Source organism: Tauraco erythrolophus, chromosome 1, assembly GCF_009769465.1.
Source record: "Tauraco erythrolophus isolate bTauEry1 chromosome 1, bTauEry1.pri, whole genome shotgun sequence".
Taxonomy (NCBI): domain Eukaryota; kingdom Metazoa; phylum Chordata; class Aves; order Musophagiformes; family Musophagidae; genus Tauraco; species Tauraco erythrolophus.
In genome coordinates, this window is record NC_141465.1 from 46,460,418 (window position 1) to 46,485,460 (window position 25,043).

At 44.3% G+C, this 25,043-nt stretch overlaps 1 protein-coding gene across 1 annotated transcript in view; it reads right to left on the reverse strand.

The window, feature by feature from the left end:
* Positions 1–624: 624 nt before the first annotated feature.
* The window catches only part of PTCHD1 (patched domain containing 1), a 33,325-nt gene continuing 8,906 nt past the window's right edge, over positions 625–25,043 (reverse strand). Inside the window, exons 2-3 of the mRNA XM_086608922.1 lie at positions 20,008–20,668; positions 625–2,279 (exon numbers count right to left, since the gene is read on the reverse strand). Of these exons, the coding sequence (XP_086465048.1) occupies positions 625–2,279; positions 20,008–20,668 (2,316 nt within the window). The remainder of the gene's footprint in view (positions 2,280–20,007; positions 20,669–25,043) is intronic.

The window sequence follows — 25,043 nt, forward strand, 5'->3', positions numbered from 1 at the left end:
GATTTATAACATAAAAGTGTTTGGAAAGCGTTTGGTTGCTGTGTACTGCCTTCTCTCCCAGTACAGTTTGCTATCTGTTATACAGTCTTGCATAAATGTTTAGATTAGGGAAGAAAAGAAAAATTAAATGTGATGGCTAAGACCTATAAGAGCTGACTCACTGGCTTGAGTTATTGCTGTGCAGAAAGTTTGTAAAGCCTTTACATCCAGAGAACATTTAGTGCTACTTCAGCCTTGACAGTTGACCTTTCAATCTGATTGGGTTTAGCCACAATAATTGCAGCATCTGCAGCACAGGCGATGCAGACGGCTGCTTAGGAACCCAACTTCTCTCATTAGATCTTACTTCATGCGTCTCAAATTCAACCTCTCTTTGCATGTGTGTGCAAATTCGCCTGTAATACCTGTTACAGGAGATGAGCAAGGTACAATCCCCCAGCTCTTTTAAAAAATTTATTTTTAATTTCTCTCATCATGTTGAATATTCCTGAATTTAGATTAGAGAGGGGAGGAAAAAACCTCCAAACCCCTTCCTCTCCCCAGGTATTTAGTCAGTACTCATTCCTTTCTTTTTTTTTTTTCCCCTCAGTAAGACCTAGTGTAAAAAAGCAACAAACAAACAAGTTAGACTGTTGTAATTTGGTCAACCACTCGGGTGCTATCCATATCCACCATTTCAACACACTCTATTTCCTCACGGTTTTCAGGATTCTTCTTCTCTTTCCTCTTCTTCTTGGACGGTGGCAGGAAAGTCAGTATCACAGGTAAAATGGCAAAGCAGTGAAAGAAGGTGACTAATGCTATTAAAAACAAGCACCTGAACAGTGTACGGGTCAGATTTGAAGGCACAGCTGCAAGAGGAATCAGACCAACGATATAGCAGAGGTAGCTCTGCAAAATAGCTACCCCATGTACTTCCAGGGCATTTTTTACCCATTTAGTTCTTGTGAACTCTTTGCCCAGGACAAAGGTTGATAACAGTGGAGCACAGTTGTCAATTGTATAATTAATTCCGTAAATTAAGCACAACACAGAAATACAATCTAGTTCCACTTTCCACAAGGTCATAAAACCTATAACTCCAAACTCAACTGAGGCAACAGTTAGAGTGAGCCAGACATTGATCAGAGAGTCTGCCACCAGGAATGCAGAGAAGAAGAGCAGAAATAAAGCACTAATGCAGGAGTTTTGTAAGGGGGCTCCCACCGAAGAGGCGTAACGATCCATATACACAAACGATGGATTGAAAACAATGAATTTCACCTTGGAGGTGAGAGAGAGCTTCCGCAGGGTCTCCAGGAGGTCATAAAGTTCTTCCCTCTTGGTCTCCATTGTCTTGGCCACCAAGAACATCCTGGAGGCCACGACATCGACTTCGTTGTTGTATTTCTTGGAAAAGATGATATCCTCTGAAAAATGGGCAAACTGAGGGGCCTTCAGGAAGGAGTTCCTCAACATATCAGTGAAGTTTTTCTTGGGCAATCCAGTAGATATGTTGAGTTTCCTCAGGTAATTTAAGTAGCTTTCAAACCAAGATATCCTCACAAAGCCCTTGGTATACTCCAGCACGTCCTCCTGGACACTGGTGTTCCAGTACTCGATCGACTCGTAGATGTAGAACCCAATCACCGGGCTATAGTTACTGAAATACTTCTGCTGGGCAGTCGTATACTCAATGGTCCGTGTCGCGGTTGCTACGATGTTGCTCAGGTCTGACCCTTCACTGACCTGCAGGTAGCCCATTAAGGCAAAGGAAATATAAACAAGGTAAAAGAGAACTACAAAAGGCTTCACGTAAGTGTTTGTTATCCAGTCACAATAATAGCGTTTAAGGAACCACACCAAAAGATGACTCTCGTAAGTGTTCGTTTCCTCTGAATCTGCCGTGTCCTCGCTGAATTTGGCTGTCAGAAGAAACCTATACCATGCAGGCTTCTCTTGCAATACCTCTGGCTTTGGTACCTTTCTGCAGAAGATACTATGCTGGTAGTTGTTTTCGATGTAGCCAGTAAACACCAGGCTGGAACCATAAAAGGAGAGTACATAGAGGTAGTTGAAGAAAATTGCAATACAGGAATTGCAGCAGAAAATCCTGGCTGCTTCAATGTTAGTGAAGGGGCTGGCACCTATTCCAAAAGTGACCAGGTACATGGCAGTGGTGAGAGAAAACGAGAGCATGGAGTCTGCAAATACGGCTGCAGTCCTCTCTTTAACGTGTTGGTCTTCTCTAGTTTTTCTCCAGGAGGACAACATTTCAAAAGTCCCATACAACCCATGACCTACAACAGAGAACAAAGCAAGTGTTTAAAGTACTTGAATCAACACGTGGAAAAATGTAACGTGGACATGCTAAAAGGCTCAAAGGAGACAACAGCTTGTCCTTATCGATGCTTGAAGTAAACGTCCTGCAGAAGAGAGAAATTATTACGGCGGTCTAAGCCGCAGGAGCACATTTGCTACCTGACTAGCAAACCTTACTTCCAGAGCTTGAGGAGAGTTCTGCATCGCTGGCACAAGGCTGACGGGTTAAAGACAAAGGATTTCTTTCTGGTTGGCTGTTTCGTTTCATTATTTCGGAGTGCCTATGATGGAAGATGCTTTGAAATTAGTTTTTCCTGGTGATGGGATCTGACCTGTGGTGAAAACAAAGAAATATGACCTTGAAGTGCCTATGCTGGAAGCAGAGCATTGGTTGGCTGCTTTGTAGAACATCTGTAAAAAAATGAAACCTTCATATAAGGCGAACATTGTCAAGTAAATCAGTCATCGATTTCTCCGCTCCCTATACAAATTTTCCATCAGGAAAAAGAAATCCTAGAAATGAAACAAACGAAAAAAAGCATAAATAAATTTTAGAGAGGTGGAATAGTAGAACTGATATGGAACTACTTAAGGCATTGGCCTTCTTACTTTGACATGTTTAAGGGCTTGTAAAACCAAATACAGCTCTATTTTTCTTGGCACTTCCTACATTTTGTATGTATTTAATTAACTCTTAAAGTGGATATAGCATTCATGAAAGGAGATAAAGACCCGCAGACCTAAAATCCTGTGTTTAAGCCCCAAGTTCAGGTAAATCAGGAAAAGTGCATGGTTTTATCTTAATCCCTGGTTGGCCATCGTCCTCTTAACGATTTTGTTTTTGTGACTGATAACCAAGGCGCATTTGGAGGACACAGACCTCTGCTCTCTCATAGTGGACCTGAGCTGGGAACGCAGCCATCAACCACCTGTCTGATGAGAGCGGCTGAGATAAAAGTAGGTTGATGTTTTACACAGAGACGAACGTAAAAACAGAGTCTTTGTATCACACCTAAAATATAAGACTTTAATATTTTCTCATATTAATTCGTATTATGTTCATCTTTACTTAATAGACCCTTTCCATCTAATCCCACCCTCTTTGCTGCCTTTTGATTACTTCTCCTCCTTATTCTTTTGCTGTTTATGCTGTCACTCTGTCTACCTCTCTGGTATGCTCTTGCATTATCTCTAGAAATTCCCCAAAGCCAGTCCACCGTGTTTTGCTCTTACCCTTTCCCTCATAATGTTAGATAAAATGATCAGTGCTGAATTAGCTGCCGATGACACTGAAGTGCAATCACTGGATATTTGAAGCCGATGCTCCAGTCAGGCAGGTCAAGGTAATTCAGAGATCTTTGTTAGGATTTCAGGCTGGCTGCAGAGTAGCAAAACTGCTGTATCAGCTCTCTTGTATCCACTGGTAGATAACTGTAACTTTTGCCACAAGGGCTATGAATATCCGTCAAGAAACCCCCAAACAAACAAGGTATTCTGAAGAACCAGAAAACCAGAAAACCAGAAAATATATTAGGGGGGTGGAACTAGATGATCTTCAAGGTCCTTTTTAACCCAAACCATTCTATGATTCTATGATCTTGTTTATTCTTAAATGCCTCATGTAGGCTAAATACTTAATTAACTCGACAAAATAGCCCTTTTGTGATCAGTACCTTTGACTGTAGGGGCAGCTGTAGTTGATTCACTCCATGCTTCCTGCACGGAATATCTTATCTACGTTTTAATGGATGGCAGAGCTGATCACTCTGTTAATGCTGAAAAGAATAGGTATTTTATAAAGAATTTGTTTTATTTATTTTATAAATGGGGTATTTTATAAAGAATTTAAAATACAGACCTCATGAGATAACAGGACAGCTGGTGTACCTCCTTATCACTGTCACCTAGTATTTACAGTAACAAAGTCCATGCTCTCAAGTGTATCAGATATCTTACCTACATTGTTATTTGGAGCCACGGCATGCACCATGACTGTCCGATTCGTAGCAGTATGATGCTTCTGATTTTGGTGTGGCGTTTGGTATTCATCTTAATTTCCCCAAACAATGTTTTACAGCTGCTTTCAGAGGCCAGGTCAAGACTGTCAATTTGATAACTAGCACTGTGCCCCCTCTTAAAGCTAATGGGGAATACTGGAACTCCCCAGACGTAAAATCAAGCAAAAAGCACAATCAGTGACTGGCACCCTGTTGCTAATTATGCTTCAAATAGTTACGTTCTAAGCTCAGTAGGGAAAGCTATTAAGCTTGCTTTCAGAGTGTTCTTTGTAAAGACAGACTGACCTTTATTTAAATGTAACTGATCACTTGCCAAAAGGGAGTGAGAGGTTTAATCCATTTATGGCTCCCATAAGTCCTGCAGACAGGCTCGTCTGCAAATTTCACATGGCATCATATGCATTAGCTTTGAGTGAGCAAAACAGTATAAAATGAGGTCATTGAATATTACAAATTACTTCCATCGTGAGCTTTAGCTACAGTAAGTTTTTGTAAAAAAACATTTCAGCATTAATAAGATCTTGCCTAAAAATACTCAAACAGCTGCATTGATTTGGAAAGCCTTTGACTTTGCAATGAATAAAAGGATTTAGAGCTAATTAAATATGATGCTGAGCATGACTTCTTAACAGGTATAAGTTTTCAGATAATGTCCGGTAACCTGACTCCTGATACCACATTTTTTCTTTAAGTGGGAAAAATAAAAACACAATTTGCTCTTACTCAATCTTTGAGACTACCCTAAAATGGATTCTGATTTAGAGAACTGCTCAGGTAAATGTATGGAGAAGCGTCACTGCATGTGCTCCACAAAGCCAACAGGAAAACATTTAGTTTTCTATTTTAGGATAGGTTCCTTTTGTTATTTGCTACACAACTCTGTGCCAGGAATTGGTATTTTCCTTCAATTGAATGATTCACGATTCCTCTGTCCATTTGTTTAATAGCTACAAAATCCTCATCTACCTTTAGGAAGACAAGCCTAAATGACAAACTTGCACACTTTTCGCATCAGTGGCACTACTGACCTGATCCAGTATCCTCTGAGAAAATGATTAAGCCCAAGCTCATGCACAAATTAGGCATGGCAGTCCAAAGATTAGCCTTATTTAGCCAGAATGTGATTTACCTAACCTAATTTACTCCTCTAAATACTAACTACAAGCACAAGTTGGGTGACAATCTCCAATACTGTCCAACTCGCTGACATTTGTGTAAGTCTAACCCATAGAGATTCGGGCAGATAGCTCCATGGAAGCACTTTGTGAGAATTTCTTTCACTATTCTGTCATTTCAGATTTTCCATTTTTCCATCCATAACTGATTTGCACTGCTTACCTCTAGTTCTCTTGCTGGTGCTATGTCTTCCCTATATAATATTAATGAGAAGGCAAACTTTTCCTTGCAAATAAACCCTGTAATTGCTTTAACTGATTTTCCTTTTTTACTAGAGATTTAGCCACAAATCTGCAATGATTTAGAGCAATTTGTTCATTACTCACAGACGCTGAGTCAATAATAAATATGAACTCAAGCAGCTAATGGGCTACTGGAGATCTTTTCCTGTTGACATTTGCTATCACGACTCACTGGTTGTGCCCTACAGTCAAGCTGTACAATCATGAACTAAGGAGCGCATGGAAAGACAGGATTTTTTTAAGGAAAAGAGGTTCTGAATGGGCAAAGGGAAATGCTAGAGGAACAGGTGAAAGCTGTTGGAGAAAACGGGGATCAAAATATTTTTTTCCTTATTCTCTTTTTCTATTACTTTGCATTGCAGGAGATACTCTGACCACACGGCTTGGATGACTGAGAACCAAAATTCTGGTATTTGCCACCTAAGAAGATGAAGAAGATGGTCACTGTTACCTACTGTTTCTGAGGAGCTTAAATTTTTTAGGGGCTTAGGCGGGCTATCTTTAATTTTAGAAGCTAATAACAATACCAGCAGTAAAACCAATAAATTATGCCTAGCTTAAATACAGTGCTTTTATAAGTAGCCTAAAAATGCTATAAAAAGTTTCATTACCCTCCTTCAGGATCGAGTCTTGCAATTACACACGTTCTGCAAAACCAACGTAGAGCATGCACGAGAGAAAAAAAGCACTTGTCGGAAGTTGTGAAAACTAAGGCAAAATTTTCTGTTGCTTCCTATTATCGAATTATTTACCTCATTTAAAATGTTACTTATGTGCAGGCACTGCAACTGTTCTTTTTAGTACCATTTTAAAATCTCAAAAAGGAAACACGTCCTTTTCCCCGCTAAGTGGGTGTTCAAGCAAGAGGCCCTTACGAATGGACTTCGGCAGCCTGGGCTTAAACTTGGCTCTGCTCCTGCCTGGCAAATGGCGAGGCCGAAGCAGAGAGGGGTGAAGGGATCTAAACCAGCCCCAGAGCCTGTGGGAGGGCAGCCAAGTGACCTCCCAGGCACTGGAGTCACAGACCAGCTCTCATTTGCTTGGCTTAATTGCTTCCCTAAAACAAAGGCTGCTGCCCACTTTTATTGCTTAAAGATTAAGGGATCCGTTCAATTTTGCACTAGAATCATGCAAGGCTTTGATCTTTCCGGGATACGATGAGGTTTAGATACTTAAACGACTTCTTCAGTACGAGAAAGTTAGAGGAATGACTGAGAACAAGGTTTCAGTTCCTCTTCTTGCCGTTTTACACATCTATGAAAGCAGAGAAGAACAGCACACTGTGGTGCTCGTTTTTTTTTGTTCTTACTGTTTTGAAGCTTGTGTGCGCTTCGTATGTTTGATATTTGAGCACAATCTCTCCGAATGAAGTCTCACTTACAGGTTGCGAAGTTCCAGCCTCTGTGTGGAAGGTCACGTTTCAGGGGTAATCAATTTTATTCATCTCATTTTAATGCAGTGGCACACGAAACGCTAATAATGATTGATCTCCACCTTAGCGAGGCTGAATGCTGCAACAGTACGTATGTTGCCCATTAACTGCCAGAATTAATACTAATAAAGCACCAAACGGTCTTCCTAAGGGGGCAGGCTCCTCTGGCCGCAAAGCTGGGTTAAGGGGTGTTTTCCCCTTCTCAGGCACTGCTTCCTCTCCCCTACCAAAATTTGCTGCTCCCTCATTGCTACTAATTCACCTGTTTCTAGTCTAAATTGGACTAAAGGAATGGTTTGGATTAGAAACATCAGCAACATTTTTTTTTTTGAGGGTTACTTGTTAATCTGAAATATTTTACTGACACTGATGGCACAGAAGACTGGCTGAAATTGGGAACGAGTCATGGTAGGATGTATGGGAGCCTTGTAAACTGGGTAGGCAGAAATATGAAGCGGAAGCATGCTCTGACAGAGTTACTGAGGTTAAGTCTGGATTTTGATTTAAGGTTTTTGCTTGTATTGTGATGGCTGCATCCCTGTAACACTATCCATTCAGTGGGATGAATGCTGTCTCACTCAGGTTGATTTAAGCCTGAAATCATCCCACTGAATACGAGCACTTGTCTGCAAGAGAAATTTAGCGTGCTGTGAAAAAGTATGTGAATTTACAGAGGACTGGCTACGTTGCACCAGCTTTCTTTGTGGAAATCTGTGAAGGACAGCTTGATTCACATTCAAAGTGCAGTGAAATATCATCCGCAGAGACAAACACCAGATGAATTAATATGAAACACCCAGGATGTCATAAATTCATATCCCAGCTTGCTGCCAATGCAGGCAAGGTCTCAAGAACTGCACTAGTGCAAAATTAGTACATGGGAGATGAGAATCATACTGCAGGAATTGCCCTTTCCAAAACGGTACCTGAAATAACATATGATATAATGAAGGTGCAATGAAATTTCCTAGCTGACAGTATTAAAAATAACAATGTACACTGCTCAACTCTGGGATTGCTTTCCGAAGTAATGTCAACAAAGAGGCTGAGATAATTTCCCCCTGCTGACTTATTTTTTCCAGCCAGATCAGTGAGCTCATCAGCTCCCATCTTCTGCAAAGCCAAGTGAAACTGCTAATCCGGACTCCCTTTGTCACAGGAGTTGCAACCAACCAGTTGTTGACTAAATATGTGACGTGCCTCATGGGGCATCTCCCAGCAGGCACAATTTTAACTTGGAACATATAGCAGATTCAAAGCACTACTGAATATGCAGGCAGAGCATGAGCACTTGCATCCAGTTGAAGCAAACATCTGGCTTCATACCCTGTTCTCACTAAAATAATAAAATACCGCAGCTAACCAAGATCCTCCAGTATGCAGACAGAATCAGCACCAAGCCTAACTCATACGACAGTTCTCACAATTTAGTTCATCACAATTTAGTGGCACAGGTTGAGCCAAACAGTTAGATCATGGTTAGCATCCTGTTAGCTGTTAATTTGTTAGCTAACGAATTGTGGGTTACTCTAACGATGTCTACCTTTGTGGTCCATAAATGGTGCTGCAGTGCTACAGTTTTGCTGTGTGAAGGTCAGACCTCAAAGAGGGTGCACAGCGTCAGACATCCCACCACACAAGACTCGCCCATCCCAAACTTTTCTGCCGAGCAAAGAAAACGCACTGCAAATCCTACTTGCTTTTCCTATGCTTGCCTGAGTGTTTTGGGGCACCCAGTTCTCAATGTGGAGTAAAATCCTATAGGATACTAACATCCTATAAGGTAGTCATCTGATCAGCTGTGTTTCCAGGCAGCAGTGCTTGTCTCGGGAGAACTGTGGTGCGGGCACTGAGGGCTGCAGATGGTTCAGCAGGCCTTAAACGCGTCCTCATTTGCAAAGTGAGTGAAGTCCCAGCCACCCAAGTACAGTCTGACTTCATTTCACACCTCCAAGCACAGGTTCAAAGGGGAAGTGAGTGTGAAGGCAACATGCAGGATTAAGAAGAACACATGAAGAGTGACACAGGATGAGATGTATGGGTATAAGCATGGGCTGTACATACTGCAACACCTTCTTTACCTCCTGTCACACAGACCCTACGTGTCTGTATTCTAACCGTACTACAGGTATGAAAACAAACCTCAAAAATATGATGACGATGCTGTTGGGTTCAGTATTTGCAACTATTCCTTTAAAGACTACTAAATTTTACATGTGTATCGATAAGGTGTACTCTCGCTGCAGATGTTAACATCTGACTTGGGATATTCCCAAAAGAGAAACATACTGGAATTAGATATATTAGTCTGTTAGGTACCCGCAGATCAATCTCTGGGATTGCTTTACACCTGAGTATTAGCCATTCACTCTCAATTGTCAGGCTGATCTCTCCAACCCACTTACAACGGCACTGGCCATCTGGTCAGAAAGCCCCAGTCATGGCTATGTATTCCTCAACTTACGACTAGGCTCAAAACCATGAGCATCTTGGGACGTTCACACCACATAAAAATCTGTCTCGGTCTCTGGAGAGAGAGTTGACTTTTGTGCTGTATCTACTTTGCAACAAAATAAGACAAATCAAAATTTTTAATCATATCCTCCCAGTATTTGCTGCATTCCATAGTGGTGGGCAGTTGTACGAGTCCACAAGAGCACACTGCTGAAGAGGAAGCGTTCCCGTACAACATATCGCATGGGCTGGAGCACGTAGAGAAGAAACCTTCAACTGGTGCTCAGCATAGCTTCATGCTATGAGACCACGATGTTATTTTTAGTCCTAGATCCTGCAGAAAGGCTCTCTGGGCCGTTAAGCCTGTGCTCAAATTGCTCAGGGCACAGACAGGGAAACAGGGTGCACCTGAAATCCCATATGAGGTTTATGGCTCATTTGGGCCTGGGGTAGCACCGCCAAGCACAGCTTAAAAGGGGGCTATTCTCCTCATAAGGATCATATGGATTTGCTGCACCGGAGTATTTTTGATCCCAGTCTGCTGACAACAAACATCTGCCATAATAACCTACCTTTTCTATGTTTCTAAAATTAACTTTTGGAAAAGTAGCATAGGATTAGGTCTCTGTTCTCGTGTGAAACAGTCTGCTCTGGTCAGGCGTAGCCCTTTCCGAGATATATTAAAAAGTTCGCATTTTCAGAAGGAAGGCACTGACAAAACCACATCACTCTCATGCTCAACCACTCTCACTCTCACCCGAAATGGTCGGGACACAGTCAGTGATGCTTGGGGTACGTGATGCATCCCAATTATCAACTTCCCAGTACTACCTTTTATTGTGGCAAACAAGCAACAATGAGCCAATGTTTTAGAAAACAGTACAAATCACAAGCTAATTTTAAAAGCATGATCTACGTATTACTATTGAAATGAAAATAGTTCCACATATAACCCTCTAGCTCTGAAGAACACACACATACATATACACAACACACATGCAGACATTCCTCTCACTGTTTTACCTATATAAGGGGAAAAGAAACAAAGAGAAGGAGAAGTATTTTAAATAAGTAGAATTAAATAATGCCTCAGTATACACACTGCTAGTCTTCACCACAATCCCCAATCAGCAACGGCAGGAACACAGTTCGCCACTTTTTATTTTTGGAGTATGTGTATTTTAAAGCTATTTGTTATAAAAAAGCCATCTCACTTAATATTGCATTTTCAAATTATGTTTTTTAAACCATACCAAATTCAAGTCAAATGAATAGCCTCTTATTATAATGATTATATGGGTAATTCAGCAAGTACTTGGTTAATCTTGAATAGTCTCATTGATTTCAATAGAGTAAAAATTACTAATTTAGGCTTTGAGAAAATGCTGGTTTTTTGTTTGGATCACTCTTTTTTAGTATTAAACCAACGTTGTATTTGAGGTTTTGTTGTTATAGCGATAGCAAGAATGTCAGATAAACACATTTTAAAAACAGAAACACATTTCAGAGAAAAAGTGGCTCTTTCAATTTGAGAAGGACAGAGAAGCAAAGCGAGTTACGGTTCAAAATCTACTTTTATATATAAAGTGAATATTCAATTCCACTTAACAGTCAGTAAAGGCTTGTTTTGGCATTTAAATATCAGGCTGTCAACTCTGTTTAAACATGTGACTCGTTTTCCTCTGTTTTCGTGAAAGACCTGGTGAAAGTTAAAAGTCATATTTCGTTCAGCACAACAGAAGGAGCCGAGCGTTAGCGAAATCTGCTTTTAGGTGTTGGAATATTTATGTCTGCACGACACGTTCATCTCCCCACTACCCAGACCTTGTGCAGATCTGAACTGAATGCGTTTGAGCCCAAGCTGGGCCATTGGTGCAAGCCTGCAGTCCTGGGCAAACAGCAAGGGAACATCTAACTTCTGCTGACCTTCACAGGGCTTCCCTCCCGGGAGCCCCGGCTCCTCCCAAGAATGCCTCTTCGTCAGCTCTAACTCGGAAACATCAGGAAATCCCCATGGAAGCACAGCACCCTGTCTAAGCCTTTATTTGAAGAGAAAGGGAGAATGGCTTAGTTTTGCAGCGATGTTTGTCATTACTCTTACTCATAATATATAGATTAACAATACGTGAAACACAATGTTCAAGAAGTTGCAAAACTTCAGTTAAAGCATATAAGACCTATTATTTTTACTGATCAATAAAAAAAAAAAAAAAGAAAAATCATTGCAGGTTTAGAACTCAGCTTGGGCTTTCCACCAAGCATCCAGACTTAATTTATTTCAATTTAACTTAATCCATCTCTGCCAGTGTCCTCTTCCAGAATGCAGAGGTCTTATGATCTGAAAATGGTAGGCCCCCTCCCTGCCACACAGGCCTCTCGGCTACTGCTTATTTGGGAGATGTCATTTATTAGAAGTACAAAATGGGCACCGTCTCTCTCACAGAAAGACCTAAAACGAAAAGTCACATCAGTTCCTGCTGACCTTCCCCAGGTCTTCATTGACCATCTGAGTCCAGTATGAAAAGTATGCCACGAACTTTCAGATGGATTTCGTACATGTATATATAGAGATAGTAGAAGGTTTCTTTTCTCTAACCTGTGAACTTTCAATACATTTTCATATATATGGAAGTTTCTCTTGAGGGACTTCACCACTTGAAGAAAATCAGGATGTCAGAGCCAAACTCCCGACACCTTTGACTGTTTGAGACTTCTCTGACAAGCCTCTCCGTTAAACGGTGGCACGCACTGACTTCTCAGTAGTTAAAAGTACGCAGGCAGTAAAAGCATAACATCTTTCTGCTACTCTTTGGATAAATGTACACTCATTAAATGCACTGCATCAACTGTAACACACTTTTATGAAATAAGTGTACACTGGAGCACCACCAGTCAAGAGGCAATGCCTGATCTTACTCTATGATTGTGCAGCACTTGGTTTCAATATTAAACTGTTCTCTGGACTGACCTCCTACAGATACAGCTCCTCTTTTCCAAAAAGCATTATATTTACTGAGTCATTGACACTCTTCTGAAGCCAAGAAGCATGCATGCATGCAAGGATTTCACCAGGGTTTGTGGTGGCGAGGGGTGAAGGCGGATGCATGTTGGCTGTTCACCATCACACGTGGCCAGCTGAAAAGCTCTATTTACTGTTTTTGCACTGCATGGGAAAGGGCTGGTACAAGTGTCCAAAATACTCCACCATCATTTGTATTTTAAGCCGATTTCCCTCCCGCGTCTTAGTGCCTTCTTGGTCTTTGGTTTCCTCAAGGGGTGTGGGGCACCAGATCCTTCAGGAGAAGAACTGGAGAGGAGACCAGCAGGTGGAGGAGGTGGTTAATCACCTCGCCTTTGGGTGGAAAACACTGACTTTGGTGAGAGGACTCACTGGTACATCAAGAGAGGAGGGGTGGCCTGGGGGCCTACTCCTGCTCTTCCCTGGGAGGAACGGACATGCTGGGTGATGCCTGAGGGACAGCAGAAGATACATGGCTGCTCAGAGAGCTCAGGAAGAGATTGAGGGACTGAGGAGAGACGGAGAGGAAAAAGGATTGACTGAGAAAATGACACGCCTGGGATTCTGCTCAGGGTAGATAAACCAGTTAATTTTATGTACTTCTTAAAAGGGGAATGAAAGGTACAAAACACAAAATGTTTTAGGAGTATAACTGAGCTGCACAGGGTTGAACTGGGAAAGCTGAGCAGATGGAGTGACAAAAAACCAAGCATACTTCCAGGGCACTCTTAGAGTCCTTTGGCAGGGTGAAAAAAGCAAAGGATGAATGGTGAAATGACTGGGAAATCTGAAGTGGCTGAGATACAGCTGCAGGGTATGGTGGGGACCTGTTTGGGAGACAAGGAAGTTACTGGAGTTACAGGGAAAAGGGTAGGAGCAATGGACACAGCTGTGGCTGAGAAGAGGGGAAGATGGGAGAGAAGAGAAATTAAAAAAGTCCCCAAATTGGCAGAGAGGACACATTGGCAGGAGTGAGGAAAACAGGAGAAAAGATGAAGGAAGCTCAGGGAGAGGAAAAGATGCCGAGAGCTGTGCAGGCATCAGGAAGGAGATGCCATGGCCTGGAGCAGGGAGATGGGTGAGACCTGCTGGAGGAAGCTGCTGGAGACTGCAAATGAGATGGATGGGATAGGAGAAAGGGGCAGCAGGCTGGGGCAGTCAGTTGAGGGAGGACACACTTCTTCCTAGCACGAAGAGACAGGAAGAGTGGCAACTGGACAGGGACAGCGAGAAAGTTTAGCTCGGGGAATAAAACCAAGAAAGACTCAGTAAGCTTCATGCTTCTATTAACTGACAACAGTGAAATCAGTGGAAAAGTACTATACAAAGTCAAACATTTGTGTGTGTGTCACCTCTGTGCGTGGACTAAAGGGCGCCGAGGAGACCTGCGCAGGGGCTGATTCTCTCTCTTTGAAACTCTCTGTATGTAACCAATGTTGGCACTTCAGCTTTATCGAATATAGCAAACACTTGGGTGCTTCATAGGGAGGATAATGAATGCTTGCAGAGTGTATAAATCTGGCATATGTTGCAATTCCCTCCCAACATGTTCTTCCAGAAAACCAAAGGAGGAGGCGGGCCAGGTGCCTTGTCGGCACTGAGCTGCAGCGTATGCTGGCATGTGCTGGCCCCAGCACCCTCGTCCTCCCAGGCTGTTTGTTAGCTGCCCTGCTTGGTCCGACTACCTGTTGCCTTCACGGTCCCTAACCTTCAACAATCCTCTTGCTTGCCCTCCCGTGCTTTTCACTCCCCTCACTGAACACACTGTCCTCCCCTCTTCTGTTTCCTACCCTTTTCCTTCTGACTTTTCCCAAATGTCGCTGACCCCAGACTCGGTCATTGCTGCTCCAACTTTTTGCATCCATAAAGTCCCTGTACAGGTATCTCAGCTCACTCCTCTGCCGGCTCTGCCCCAGGCAAGCCACATGGAAGGCGCGCATCCAAAAAACTGGTGTTTCTGAGAAGCAATGGGCACTTCTCTGCATCTCAGAGGTGCTCCTACAAGCCCTGCTACCTCCAGGTACCTCCCAAGGCATTCTGCACCTCTTCTGCCTCTGTGCTGCCTCCTGCCAGACGCAGCCCTGTGAGGTCTCCTTCTCCCCCTTGACTTTCCCCCCACTCACGACTGAACCTCAGGAGAACCCTGCATGCTTCCTGCCTGACACTTCCACCTGCTCCTTCCCAGTCATTCCTCCCTGGAGCTGCTCTGTTGCCCATTTTCCCCTTCCCTCTTCCCAGAAAGGGCGTGGGAACGTGATGGAACACAGGGTGGGACGTGATGGAAGGACAGAGGGAGGTGTTAAGAAGGGGTATTTGCATTTGTCCCTGTTTCGCTGAGTTTCACTCACGGCTGGCTATCGTTTCTGTTTACAGCAAGCTGCAAGCTCAAGCTGCTCTCGTAACTGCTAACCGGTATTCCCCTGCCAGCATCGTGGGCTAAATATAAGCCCGTGGAGCCGGCCCTGCGTCCCTGCCTGTATCTGGCAGCGCCTGGCATTCCACTGCGATTCTGCAGAGCCAATGCTTTGCACAAACTGGGCAGCTGAAGAGAACCGCCTCTCCCCAAATCAGCTGTAGGAGTTTCTAGAGGAATAGGAAAACAGATTGCTAGTTTTCTCTTCAGTGCAAAGGGCAATATTGCAATTTTCTTTCGAATCTCTTAAGTTAAATGCGGCGCTCCGCCTCTGGGAGGTAAAAAAAGTCACGGCAAAAATTTGTTCAGCCGGCTTGTTGTCCAACAGTTTGTTTGGTAACACTGTTTTTTTTTTGAGGAAACTGGTATTTTTAAAGGATTGGCAGTTATTAAACAGCATTTAACGTGTAAGGGAAACTTATGATGAATACATTAGCATCTGAGCCAGACCAAACATCTGTAGTTTTTAGTGGAGCAGGCAATAGGAAATCAGAATTTTAACTCTGCTTTCCAGCTCACGCTGTAAATCAGCTATTTTAAGTTGAGCCGAATTGAAGAATTTAGTTTTTCGGTTCTTAGGGTCAAAACTGAATAGCCTTAATCCAGCAAAGTATTCCACACGAACGAGGCATGTGAGTAATCTTGTCCTTAAATTACTTGTTTACACACTGATAAATGCAGATGATGGTTTTAAAAAACCACGGAGGCATATGCTACTTCAAAACATGCCCAGATGAACGGTGGGAGCCTGCCAAGTTTCACAGGTTTTAGGCTTCACTTTCACATTACAAGCACCTGTATAAATCCAGAGGTCAAGAAGAAAAGTTCCCAGTTTGACTTGACGAGACATCCCCAGAGGAGAGAGCGGCTGCAGCCAGCTCGCCCCCAGCGCGGCCCCTCTGCGGGGGTGCGGACCAGCTCCAGGCACAGCCTCCCCTCATCCTCATCCTCACAGCTGCACCTCTGGTGACCAAAAGGGACCTCTGCTATTTTGGTACCTGCTGGGGAAGGAGGTCTCTGGCAACATCTGCCCTGGCTTCGATTTTTGTCATTCTGTTAGCAACCAGTGAGGGCTAAAAAGAAACCTGCCACACCATAAAAATCTACACGGTAGAGACATACTCAGGCTGCGTAGTCCTCGTGAGCTGAGTTACAGTAACCTGCCTTAATTAAAAAGTAAAATAAATGAGAATAAACTACCGTGAAGGTGATTAAACCCAAAGCACAAAGTGTTTAAACCAGTATGTCAGATTTAACAGGTGGAGTAGGCAAAAGATGTTCCTGCCTACACTTACACAGTCTGAGCCTGGGAGTGCAACTTGGTAAGCCATGGTAATTCAATAACTTAAAATTGTCCTATTGATGCAAAAGCTAAGGATTCAACACCTACAGAGGCTGGTACCCTTCACTATAGCTTGTTTGGTCTTGGAAATGGCTGATGAAGAAGGGATGTCACAGAAAAGAGTATTAATGAGATCGACTATTACAGAGCATGGAGTTGAACAGAGTACTTTATAGAATCATAGAATCATAGAATGGTTTGGGTTGGAAGAGACTTTAAAGATCATCTGGTTCCAACTCCCCTGCCATGGGCAGGGACACCTCCCACTAGACCACGTTGTTCAAAGCCATTTCAGTTCAAAGCCATTGCCCTTTGTCCTATCACTACACACCCTTGTAAAAAGTCCCTCTCCAACTTTCTTGCAGGCATATTTTTGCAGACCTATTGCCTAAATTATTAGAATGGGCTTGTGACTGGACAAACTACTTAAACTATTCAGAAAGTAACTCTTGAAAATACAAAAAAAGTCGATAATTGCAAAACATTGCTGACCAACTTCAGTTAAAGCATCTTGGAAGAGCAGTGATGGTCTCAAGATGAACTTAACAAAGAGAAGAAATGGCGTGAGAGAAACAAGCAAGGACAAGGGCAAACTTCTGCATGTTGGTTGGAATAACCGATTGTGCAAACAGGGTAGAAATTGACACAAAGGATCTGTGAATTACCATGCATCACCAACCAAATGCCAACAATTTCATGCTGCTGAGAAAAAAAAGAACGTCATATGGGGATGTATGAACAGGAGTGCCATATGCAAGATGTGTGAAATCGTCCTCCTACTCGCTGCTGAAAGCCTCAGCCTGAATCCTGCACCTGGATTTAGGCATGGAACTCCATGGAAGATGTGGAGCGGCCAGCAGCAAGGAGATTGCTGGAAGTCTGGTAAGCATAGTCTGAGGAGGCCTGGGATGAAAGGGAAGAGGACTGGGCGCAAATATGCAAAGAAAAAAGAAAATAAATTGTTTTTCCAGATGCAGTGGATAAATAAGGATAGCTGAGTTGTGAAAGGGAGATTCGGGTTAGATATGATGCAAATGTCGTAGTGGTAGCACAGTGAAACACAGGGGAAGCGGCCCAAGGAGGAGATAAAGTGCAGGGCGAGAAGTATCTGTTAGGAAAGACGTCATCTTGTCCTGTAGCAGAGGGCAGATGATGTCTGGAGAGTGTCCCCCCCCGCTGGCTCTGCGATGCTGACGAAAAGTTAAAAATCCTCCGCTGCTATAAACTGGGGAAACTTCATGAATGATTTATAGTAGTAAAGGGGCTTTGCCTGAAATGTGTCCAGTGTAATAGTTTTTTCTATCTAATATTTGCTTTTAGCCATGAGATTATGAGTAATAGCTACGGGGCTACACTGCTAGCCAGAAATCCTTTAGCTTTCTAAAGGTCAGTTAATCTGTGATCTAATCTGATGGTCACCGAAATTAAGTGGAAGTAGTTCAGCCGGCTATAATAGAGGGTGGTTTGTGTCTCCAGCTTTCAGTTACCTCGAGTTAAAGCATCCCTTATAAGCAAAACAACATACAGGAATGAAATAAATTTTGAAACACATGCTGAATCTTTCTGTTGTACTGCAGGGAAAAAAGCAAACCCTACCTTTCTAGCTGTCTGCTGGTTTAAAACAGTTCTCATTAAAAACTCCAGAATGTCTTTAGTGCCTTCTGTTCACCTGTTGATATTCCTGTCCCTCGGGAGATTTTATGCAGGTGGGGAAGCAAGCAAGATTCACACAGATTTGGCTGCTCTGTCTTGACTTGTTCACAGTGAGAGTTGAGCTGTGTATTTGAAACTTACTCCTTTAAAGAGTGGAATACTTCAACCAAGACAGACCAAAAAACCCCAGGAAAAAAAAAAGAGGAAAAGAAAAGCAGAGTTGGCTATACAGCTCGGCAGTTAAAGGAGCACTAAAATAGAAGTGTGAAACTCTTCATAGTTATCTGTAAGACTTTGAGGATTTCAAGTCTCAGCCTAGTCACTATTACTGAATTAAAGATCTGAAAGGTTGTCTCAGTAAGCAGATACTTTGATCCCTAAATAGAGCTAATATTTCATATTTTTGAGTTGCTTTCCTCTGGTACTTTTGTTTTATATGGCTGGACTTTAGACTGCTTTCCTATTATTCTTGCGACACACCTGGAAATCCCTTTCTATGTAATATTATACGTAATATACACTACTTAGCTGGAGGAACTGAATTTTATAACACATGCACAGGCATAAAAACCCACAAAAGAAACCAAAGATTCAGGTCAGAAAGCAAGCCTTCTTTTGACTCTGACATTCTCATGTTGCATTTCCTCTAGAATATGACACAGTCTAATTTTCATGGATGTCACCTGAAAATGAGAGCCGATGTAATGTAGCTGGATTCTCTTTTGTCACTGAATATATTCTGCACATTAACTGGCAGCGCGATGCACCGAAGCACAGTCTTTAATTAAGGTGCAACAATACCACAGCTACAGCACAGGTATGGCACAGGAACCTGGTGCTCGATACAAAAATAGCCGTGTTGAAATCTGTCCTATCACTACACAATGTGACTAAGTCAGTGGAGACACTCTTACACTTGAAACCTGAAGTATTGCTGAGCACTGATTTTCAGCTGGGGAAGCTGCGATTCAAATCAATGCATGTATTATTCTCCACAAATGAATAATGGTGCCAACGAGGACGTATTAAACACCCACAGCGCATAAAGCTTTTCACACTGGTTATACACCAAACACAAACAAAGAGGCTGCGAGCTCTCCAGAGCTCTCGTTTCGTCTCCTGTGAAGCCCTCCTGCCTGCTCCGATATGATACATGGCATCCCCGCAGCATCCCCACAGACACCCTGGCGCCAAGAGGAGAGGGCACTGATTTTGGGTCGGCACCAAGCTGACCGCCCTTCTCTCCTCCTCTTTCCTACCCTCTAGGAAAACAAAACAGAACGAAACCACCCCATACCCCACAGTGAGCGAAGGTGGGATGAAAACCGGGGAGATGAAGATGCCTCCGCCAGCAGTGGAGCCAGGGAGCCACCGATGCCACTTTCACTGTAGCCCTCTGCCACCAAACCGGTCGGCTCTGTCCCTGACCAGGGGAGGCGAAGCTATCCACCCCCTGGCTCTGGAACTCTCCCTGCGCTCGCTCAGCCAACACACGGGCTTCAGGAGAAACGCAACCCAGAACCGACCACTGCCCTGACCCCACAGCTGGGCACCCACCGAGCCAGGGCAGCGCAGTTCTGCTCGCGCCCTCCCAGCGCCCAACGCTCTGTTGTGGCACAGGGACTTCGGCAAAGGCTTCCCTCCGACGCTGGCCACCAAAACCAGAACTGAATGTCCACAGAAAAGTGGCAGCCAGGACCCCTCTCTGCACAAGGCACGGCTCTCGCGCATCCTTCTTCCTCCCTGCCGCGCGGGTGCCGTGTACCATGTCCGGGCGCAACTTTAACGTGCCGGCGTGGTACAAACAGCTCAGGCAAAGGGTCTGCATGGATTTGGCGTGGGGCGGCGTCGGAGGGAGGAGGCAGTGGGAGCCATGCAGCGATGCTTCTCCGCTTGCTGGGAAACGCGTCAGGGAGGCACAAACACACACAAGAGAGAGGAGAGAGGAGATAGTTACCTAACATGACGAAGGGGATTCCCAGGAAGGTGGAATTGTATTTCCCGCCGGTGAGATTGATGATCCCAGCGGCAGTCAGGGTGGCAAGGGTCACGGTCAGCAATCCCAGCAGGCCAAGCCAGGGTTTGCTGCGGACACAATCCTGCATGGAGCAGCAGAGAATGGCCAAGGTGACCACAAGGACCAAGCTTGTGATCAGGTAGCGTTCTGACACCCTGCTTGTCTTCTGGAAATCCTCCTTCAGCGAAGAAGAAGTGAAAGGGTACATTTTCACTTTCCTGTTGGATTTCTGGAAAAGTTCAACAGTGTCACAAAAAATGGATTCCCACTTTTCTGCCACCATGTCATTCAAGGAGTTGATTGCCTGCAAGTAGTAGGTGAGCTGAATGGCTTCTGCAGACTTCACCCGGTCTTTGCTGTGCACAGTAACCCCACCAAGCTGATGCCCATTATACACTTCCCTGCCATCCTTTAAGTGAGTAATCGGGTAAGTGATTGCAAAATTAGTTCGATTAGAAGAACGAGCGGCCTTTAATTCCTCCAGTACATGCACTATGTCGTCCACTATGCATGTCTTGTCATTGTTCAGGATACATATATGGGCAAACGTGTAATTGAAACCAGGTCTTTGAACTTGGATCCTGGTCACAGCAGAGTGCAACTACAAGGGAAAGAGAAATCACACACGTTATTCATCAGTTCATCTTGCACAGTAGCAGCCAGAACAACAGCGGCTCCTCACCTCCGTTCCTTTCCTATTTGAACTAAGCAACAACAGAAGTTCTGGTGACTGCAGTATTAATAGCACACTTGTAGCAATAAAAGGAAACATGCATTAAAATAGCAGTATTATTCCCCTACATCCTTTGCTGGTAACTTGGGTGTGTTGTGACTTGCATCTGTGCCATGCACATCTCTAAATAAGGAGCCTCGAAAGGCCCCGACCTGGGCGAACACAGAAGGGACAGTCACAGCCTGACTATGTCTGGGACCACTGTCATGCCTGGGATTGCTAAATGACTCTCGACAGATAAATTTCAGGTGCAGAAGGCAGAAGAGCAATGTGACTGAGGGTGCCAGCCATGCGGGATGTGCCGGCAGCCAGCAGCAGCAGGGGACTAGCGCTCCCTCGGAGCAAAGGACAGGCCACAGCTGCACGTCCCAAGCGTAGAGATTGCTGGCATAGCAGGAATAAGATAGCTGGCATTAATTAATTTGCCCTCTTTTCCCCTCCCTCTTTCCCCCATCAAATCCTCAGCAAGCGTGAGAGTGGGAAGCAACAGCAGAGACTGACACTGGTTTTCTCTCTGCAAGCGATTCTGTTAATCAGGGAAGGTTTTAATTTTAGGGCCCGTAGGTTATTACTGCTTATCGTTTGGTCTAGTGGCTTTCCGTGCAGCCTCCTTTGTAAGTCGTTTTGCATCCTTCTGAAATTTGCCGTGCCTGAGCTCCCGCACAAAATGCATTCAGTTCTTTTTGAGCATCAGAAGGGCAGAAAAATTACCCTCTCTTCTTGAAAAAACACAGAAAACTTTTGCAAACTTTTATGAATGAGTTTTAGTCAACACAGGAGAAGCAAGAAAGCTATAATGCCCGTCATCATAGATAGCCACCAAGTTCAGAAAGGGGCTCCCTCTCTTTCCCATCTGGCATGGGGGTTACCTGACATCCCAAATACGGAAGGTCCCTGCACGCCGCTGAGCATGTGCTTTGTGCATGGCTCGGTGAGAGACGTGATTCCTCGAGGCATCAGCGGGGACAAGGCAGAGGGGCACGTGCCCCTTGCGTTGCCTGTTCCCAAGGACCCCGTGGACGCGATAGTCCCCACGGCCCCATGGCGTGGGTGGCCATGTTTGCTGATGTGCTGGGAGCAAATCATCAGATCCACTCTGAGGAACTGCGTGGATTTATCCTTCGGTCCCTTTTACACCGAGGGAAACGGTTGTGGGAGCATCGCAAAGGTGCGGCAACACAACCAGGGCTGATAAAAGAGGAGACGCCCTCCTTCACCTGCAACATGGGGAGACCACAGCTCTTACAGGGAGCTGGAGAGCCAAGTTAAGAATGACTGTAATTTCTTTCCCTTAAAGCGGGTTAGTTATTTTCTGCCTTCAGATTTTGAGCATGACAACGAAAACTGGCTATGGGGAGATGATTCCTTTTTTTTCTACTTGCATATGCTGTTTTCCACTGCAATCCAAAGAGGGCAGGAGGCTCCTATGCCCAGTAAAGAGGGATTAGGTGATATTTAAGGGAACTAGTTCCTTCTGAAGACAAACACTGATTAAAAAACCAGAAGATATGGGACACGAGAACAGTAGAGCTTATATACTTATCTGGCAGTGATGGACAAAATGTCTAATAACATGGCTAAAATCCTGCGTCTGTTGAAGTTAAATAGTCATAGTGACTTTTGTGTGGTATTTCAGACCTATTTGCAGAAAAAAATCCCATTTATATGATACTATGAATCTGATTGTTTTGTGATTACATTCCATAATCTGTGATAGGTATAAATTTAGTTACACTGCCTCCATTCCTCAGGATGATACGACATCATACAGGGAAAGATTACAAAATTCCTATATTCTCAATTTGTTTCTCTAGCAGCTTGGGGGTGTGTTTTTCCACATTTGAGTAGTTTTTATTTTCGATAGAACAACAGTTAAATATGGCCATTAGAAAGACAGGTTTGGGAAATGAACTGAACTAACAAATCTTTTCACAGTACTAGGAGAACACAATACCTGGCCATGGTGAGACGCAAAATTCTCCATCGTGGTAGGAGAACAAGTAACTGTCTGTGCAACTGATTAGAGGCTTTTGCACAACCCTCTTCTAAAACAAAACAAATTACAAGATTTGCAGCAACATGCCAAAAAAATGAGCCTGTATGGGAAATTATTACTGTCTCTCCAGTTCTTTTCTGCAAAGCTCTGCTGTGCTGTGCTGTGCTCTTTTAGGATACAAATTCAAATGTATGTCATTACAGTTCAGGTAAAATGCCCTGATTTACCAAATCAAAGACAGGTATCTGATTTTAAATTTTTTACAATGGCAGCTCCTGTATGGTTTTCTTTGACAACGGTTGTAAAATCAGATGTCATATAAAGAAGCGCAGCTGAGGACAACCAGGAGGAATAGAAGGAATTCCCTGCCTGTATTAGATTCACAATACAACTTCTTCAGAGAGGATCCATGGAGTGACACAACGCAGAAGAAACTAAACTGTCATGCAACTTTTATCAAACAGTGTGTGTTGCTATTTGCCTACCCTGACTCACTGCTGCGTTTGCTTCCTTCTACATCTGAAGCACTTTCTTTTAATATTTAGGTTATAAAATAACCTCATCTGTCACAGTTGTTACTTCATCTTTAGCAAAAGGCTAGAAGCTAAATGTCAGCCCTAAGTTACTCATTTCTTCTTGGAAACGATCATCTCAGACTCAGGAGTCCGTTCTGCGGCAGCAGCCCGGTGCTTCCTTCAATGCCATGCTGGGCTGGACCGGGTGCTGCATGGTGGGGGGACCTGGCCCTCGCACCTCCCAGCGATGGGGCTTCAGGGAGGAGAGGGAAGCAGGCAGCCAGCTCTGCGTCCTGGTGCATCCCGGCAGCCGAGCAGCCCCCAGAGCCTGCCGCAAGCTTGTGCAGGATGGAGCAGCTCTGAGATGGACTCCGAGCTCTGCCAGTGGCCACGCCATTCACTCTCAGAGTAGAGGTAAACAGCCAAAGAGGAGGAAGACCTCCCACTCTCTCCATCCCTTCGAAATACACCAGGCAATGGCCCAGCGCGTCCGAGGATTCAGCTTAGACTTTCATCCTCGGGATGAATGCATCGCTTTACCTGTGCTTCACTTTTTCAGACCAGATCCTAGAAAACACAAACTTCTGTCGCCTGAGTGCAGGGCAGGGCTGTGCAGCAGTGTGGCTGCAGGCTGCCTCTCCCTTTGCTTGCCCGTGGCCGCCTCTCCCTCTCTTTCCCGGGCTGCCTCCTCCCCGCCGAGAGCTGCAGTCCCACAGCACTCTCCACTCTGCCGCCACGCTAGGGGCTTGTTGGCAGTTGACCAGCTTCCACAGAAAATAGAAGGTCCACGAGGTTACAAGGGCATGTCCTAGGAATTCAAGGGATTACACGGTCTGCAATTTGACTTGCCTATGGTACATGCCAGGAGGCCCCCAGGAAACTTTGGTTTGTGAACAGGAGACGGTAAAGGCTGTTGTGCGATGGGGACAACATTGGTGCATGCTAATGCATAATGCATATTGCATTCCTCAGTGCAGCAAATTTTAACAGCGAGTAATCATATTCTGAATGAACCTGGCACCTAGTACCGGGACAAATGACTGACCACCTGATTCTCATTTATCCCACTGTTTTCTTATCCGGACCGATCCTATCAGGAGAAAGGAAGATTTAAAGGAATAACGAAAGCTGAATGAAAGGATTTTCTTGAAGGGAGACATGCACTGCTTGCTCATCGCTTGCAGCTTTTTCAGCTAGCTAACAGTGCAAGGAACCAAAAAGCAGTTTGCTGCTGAGATGCCAGAGCACTGCAGCATGAGCGCTGCGCAGCGTCGCCTCAGCTCCCTCGCCACGGTGGCACGCTGTTCTTGAAAGCACTCAGGCATGAAAGAGTAACTTCCACCTCTACCTTTCCTTGTGGTTTAAACAGCGACCATCACTTGCAATTCCCCTCTCCTTTCCAAAAACAGTGTTTACATCCGTCCCATTCCACACCAGAGATTTCTAGAAGTTTTCTCTTCCTCCAGCCTTCAGCCATTCGCCTTTGGTAACATCTTGGTCTGAGTCTTTGTTTACTCTAAGTCCCATGCTCACTCAAGTTATTTACGTTAGACAGAGCAAAGATGGCTTCAACTGGGAGACAAATCCCCTTCTGCAAACACCTCCAGGCGAGGGCTGTACGGGTCTCACATCTCCACACCAAGCTGCATTTCAGCCTGTGGCATAGCTGACAGATGAGAGGTGGTGAAATCGTACTGCCCGTGGGCCCGGGATGCAATGCCAGGAGGCAAAA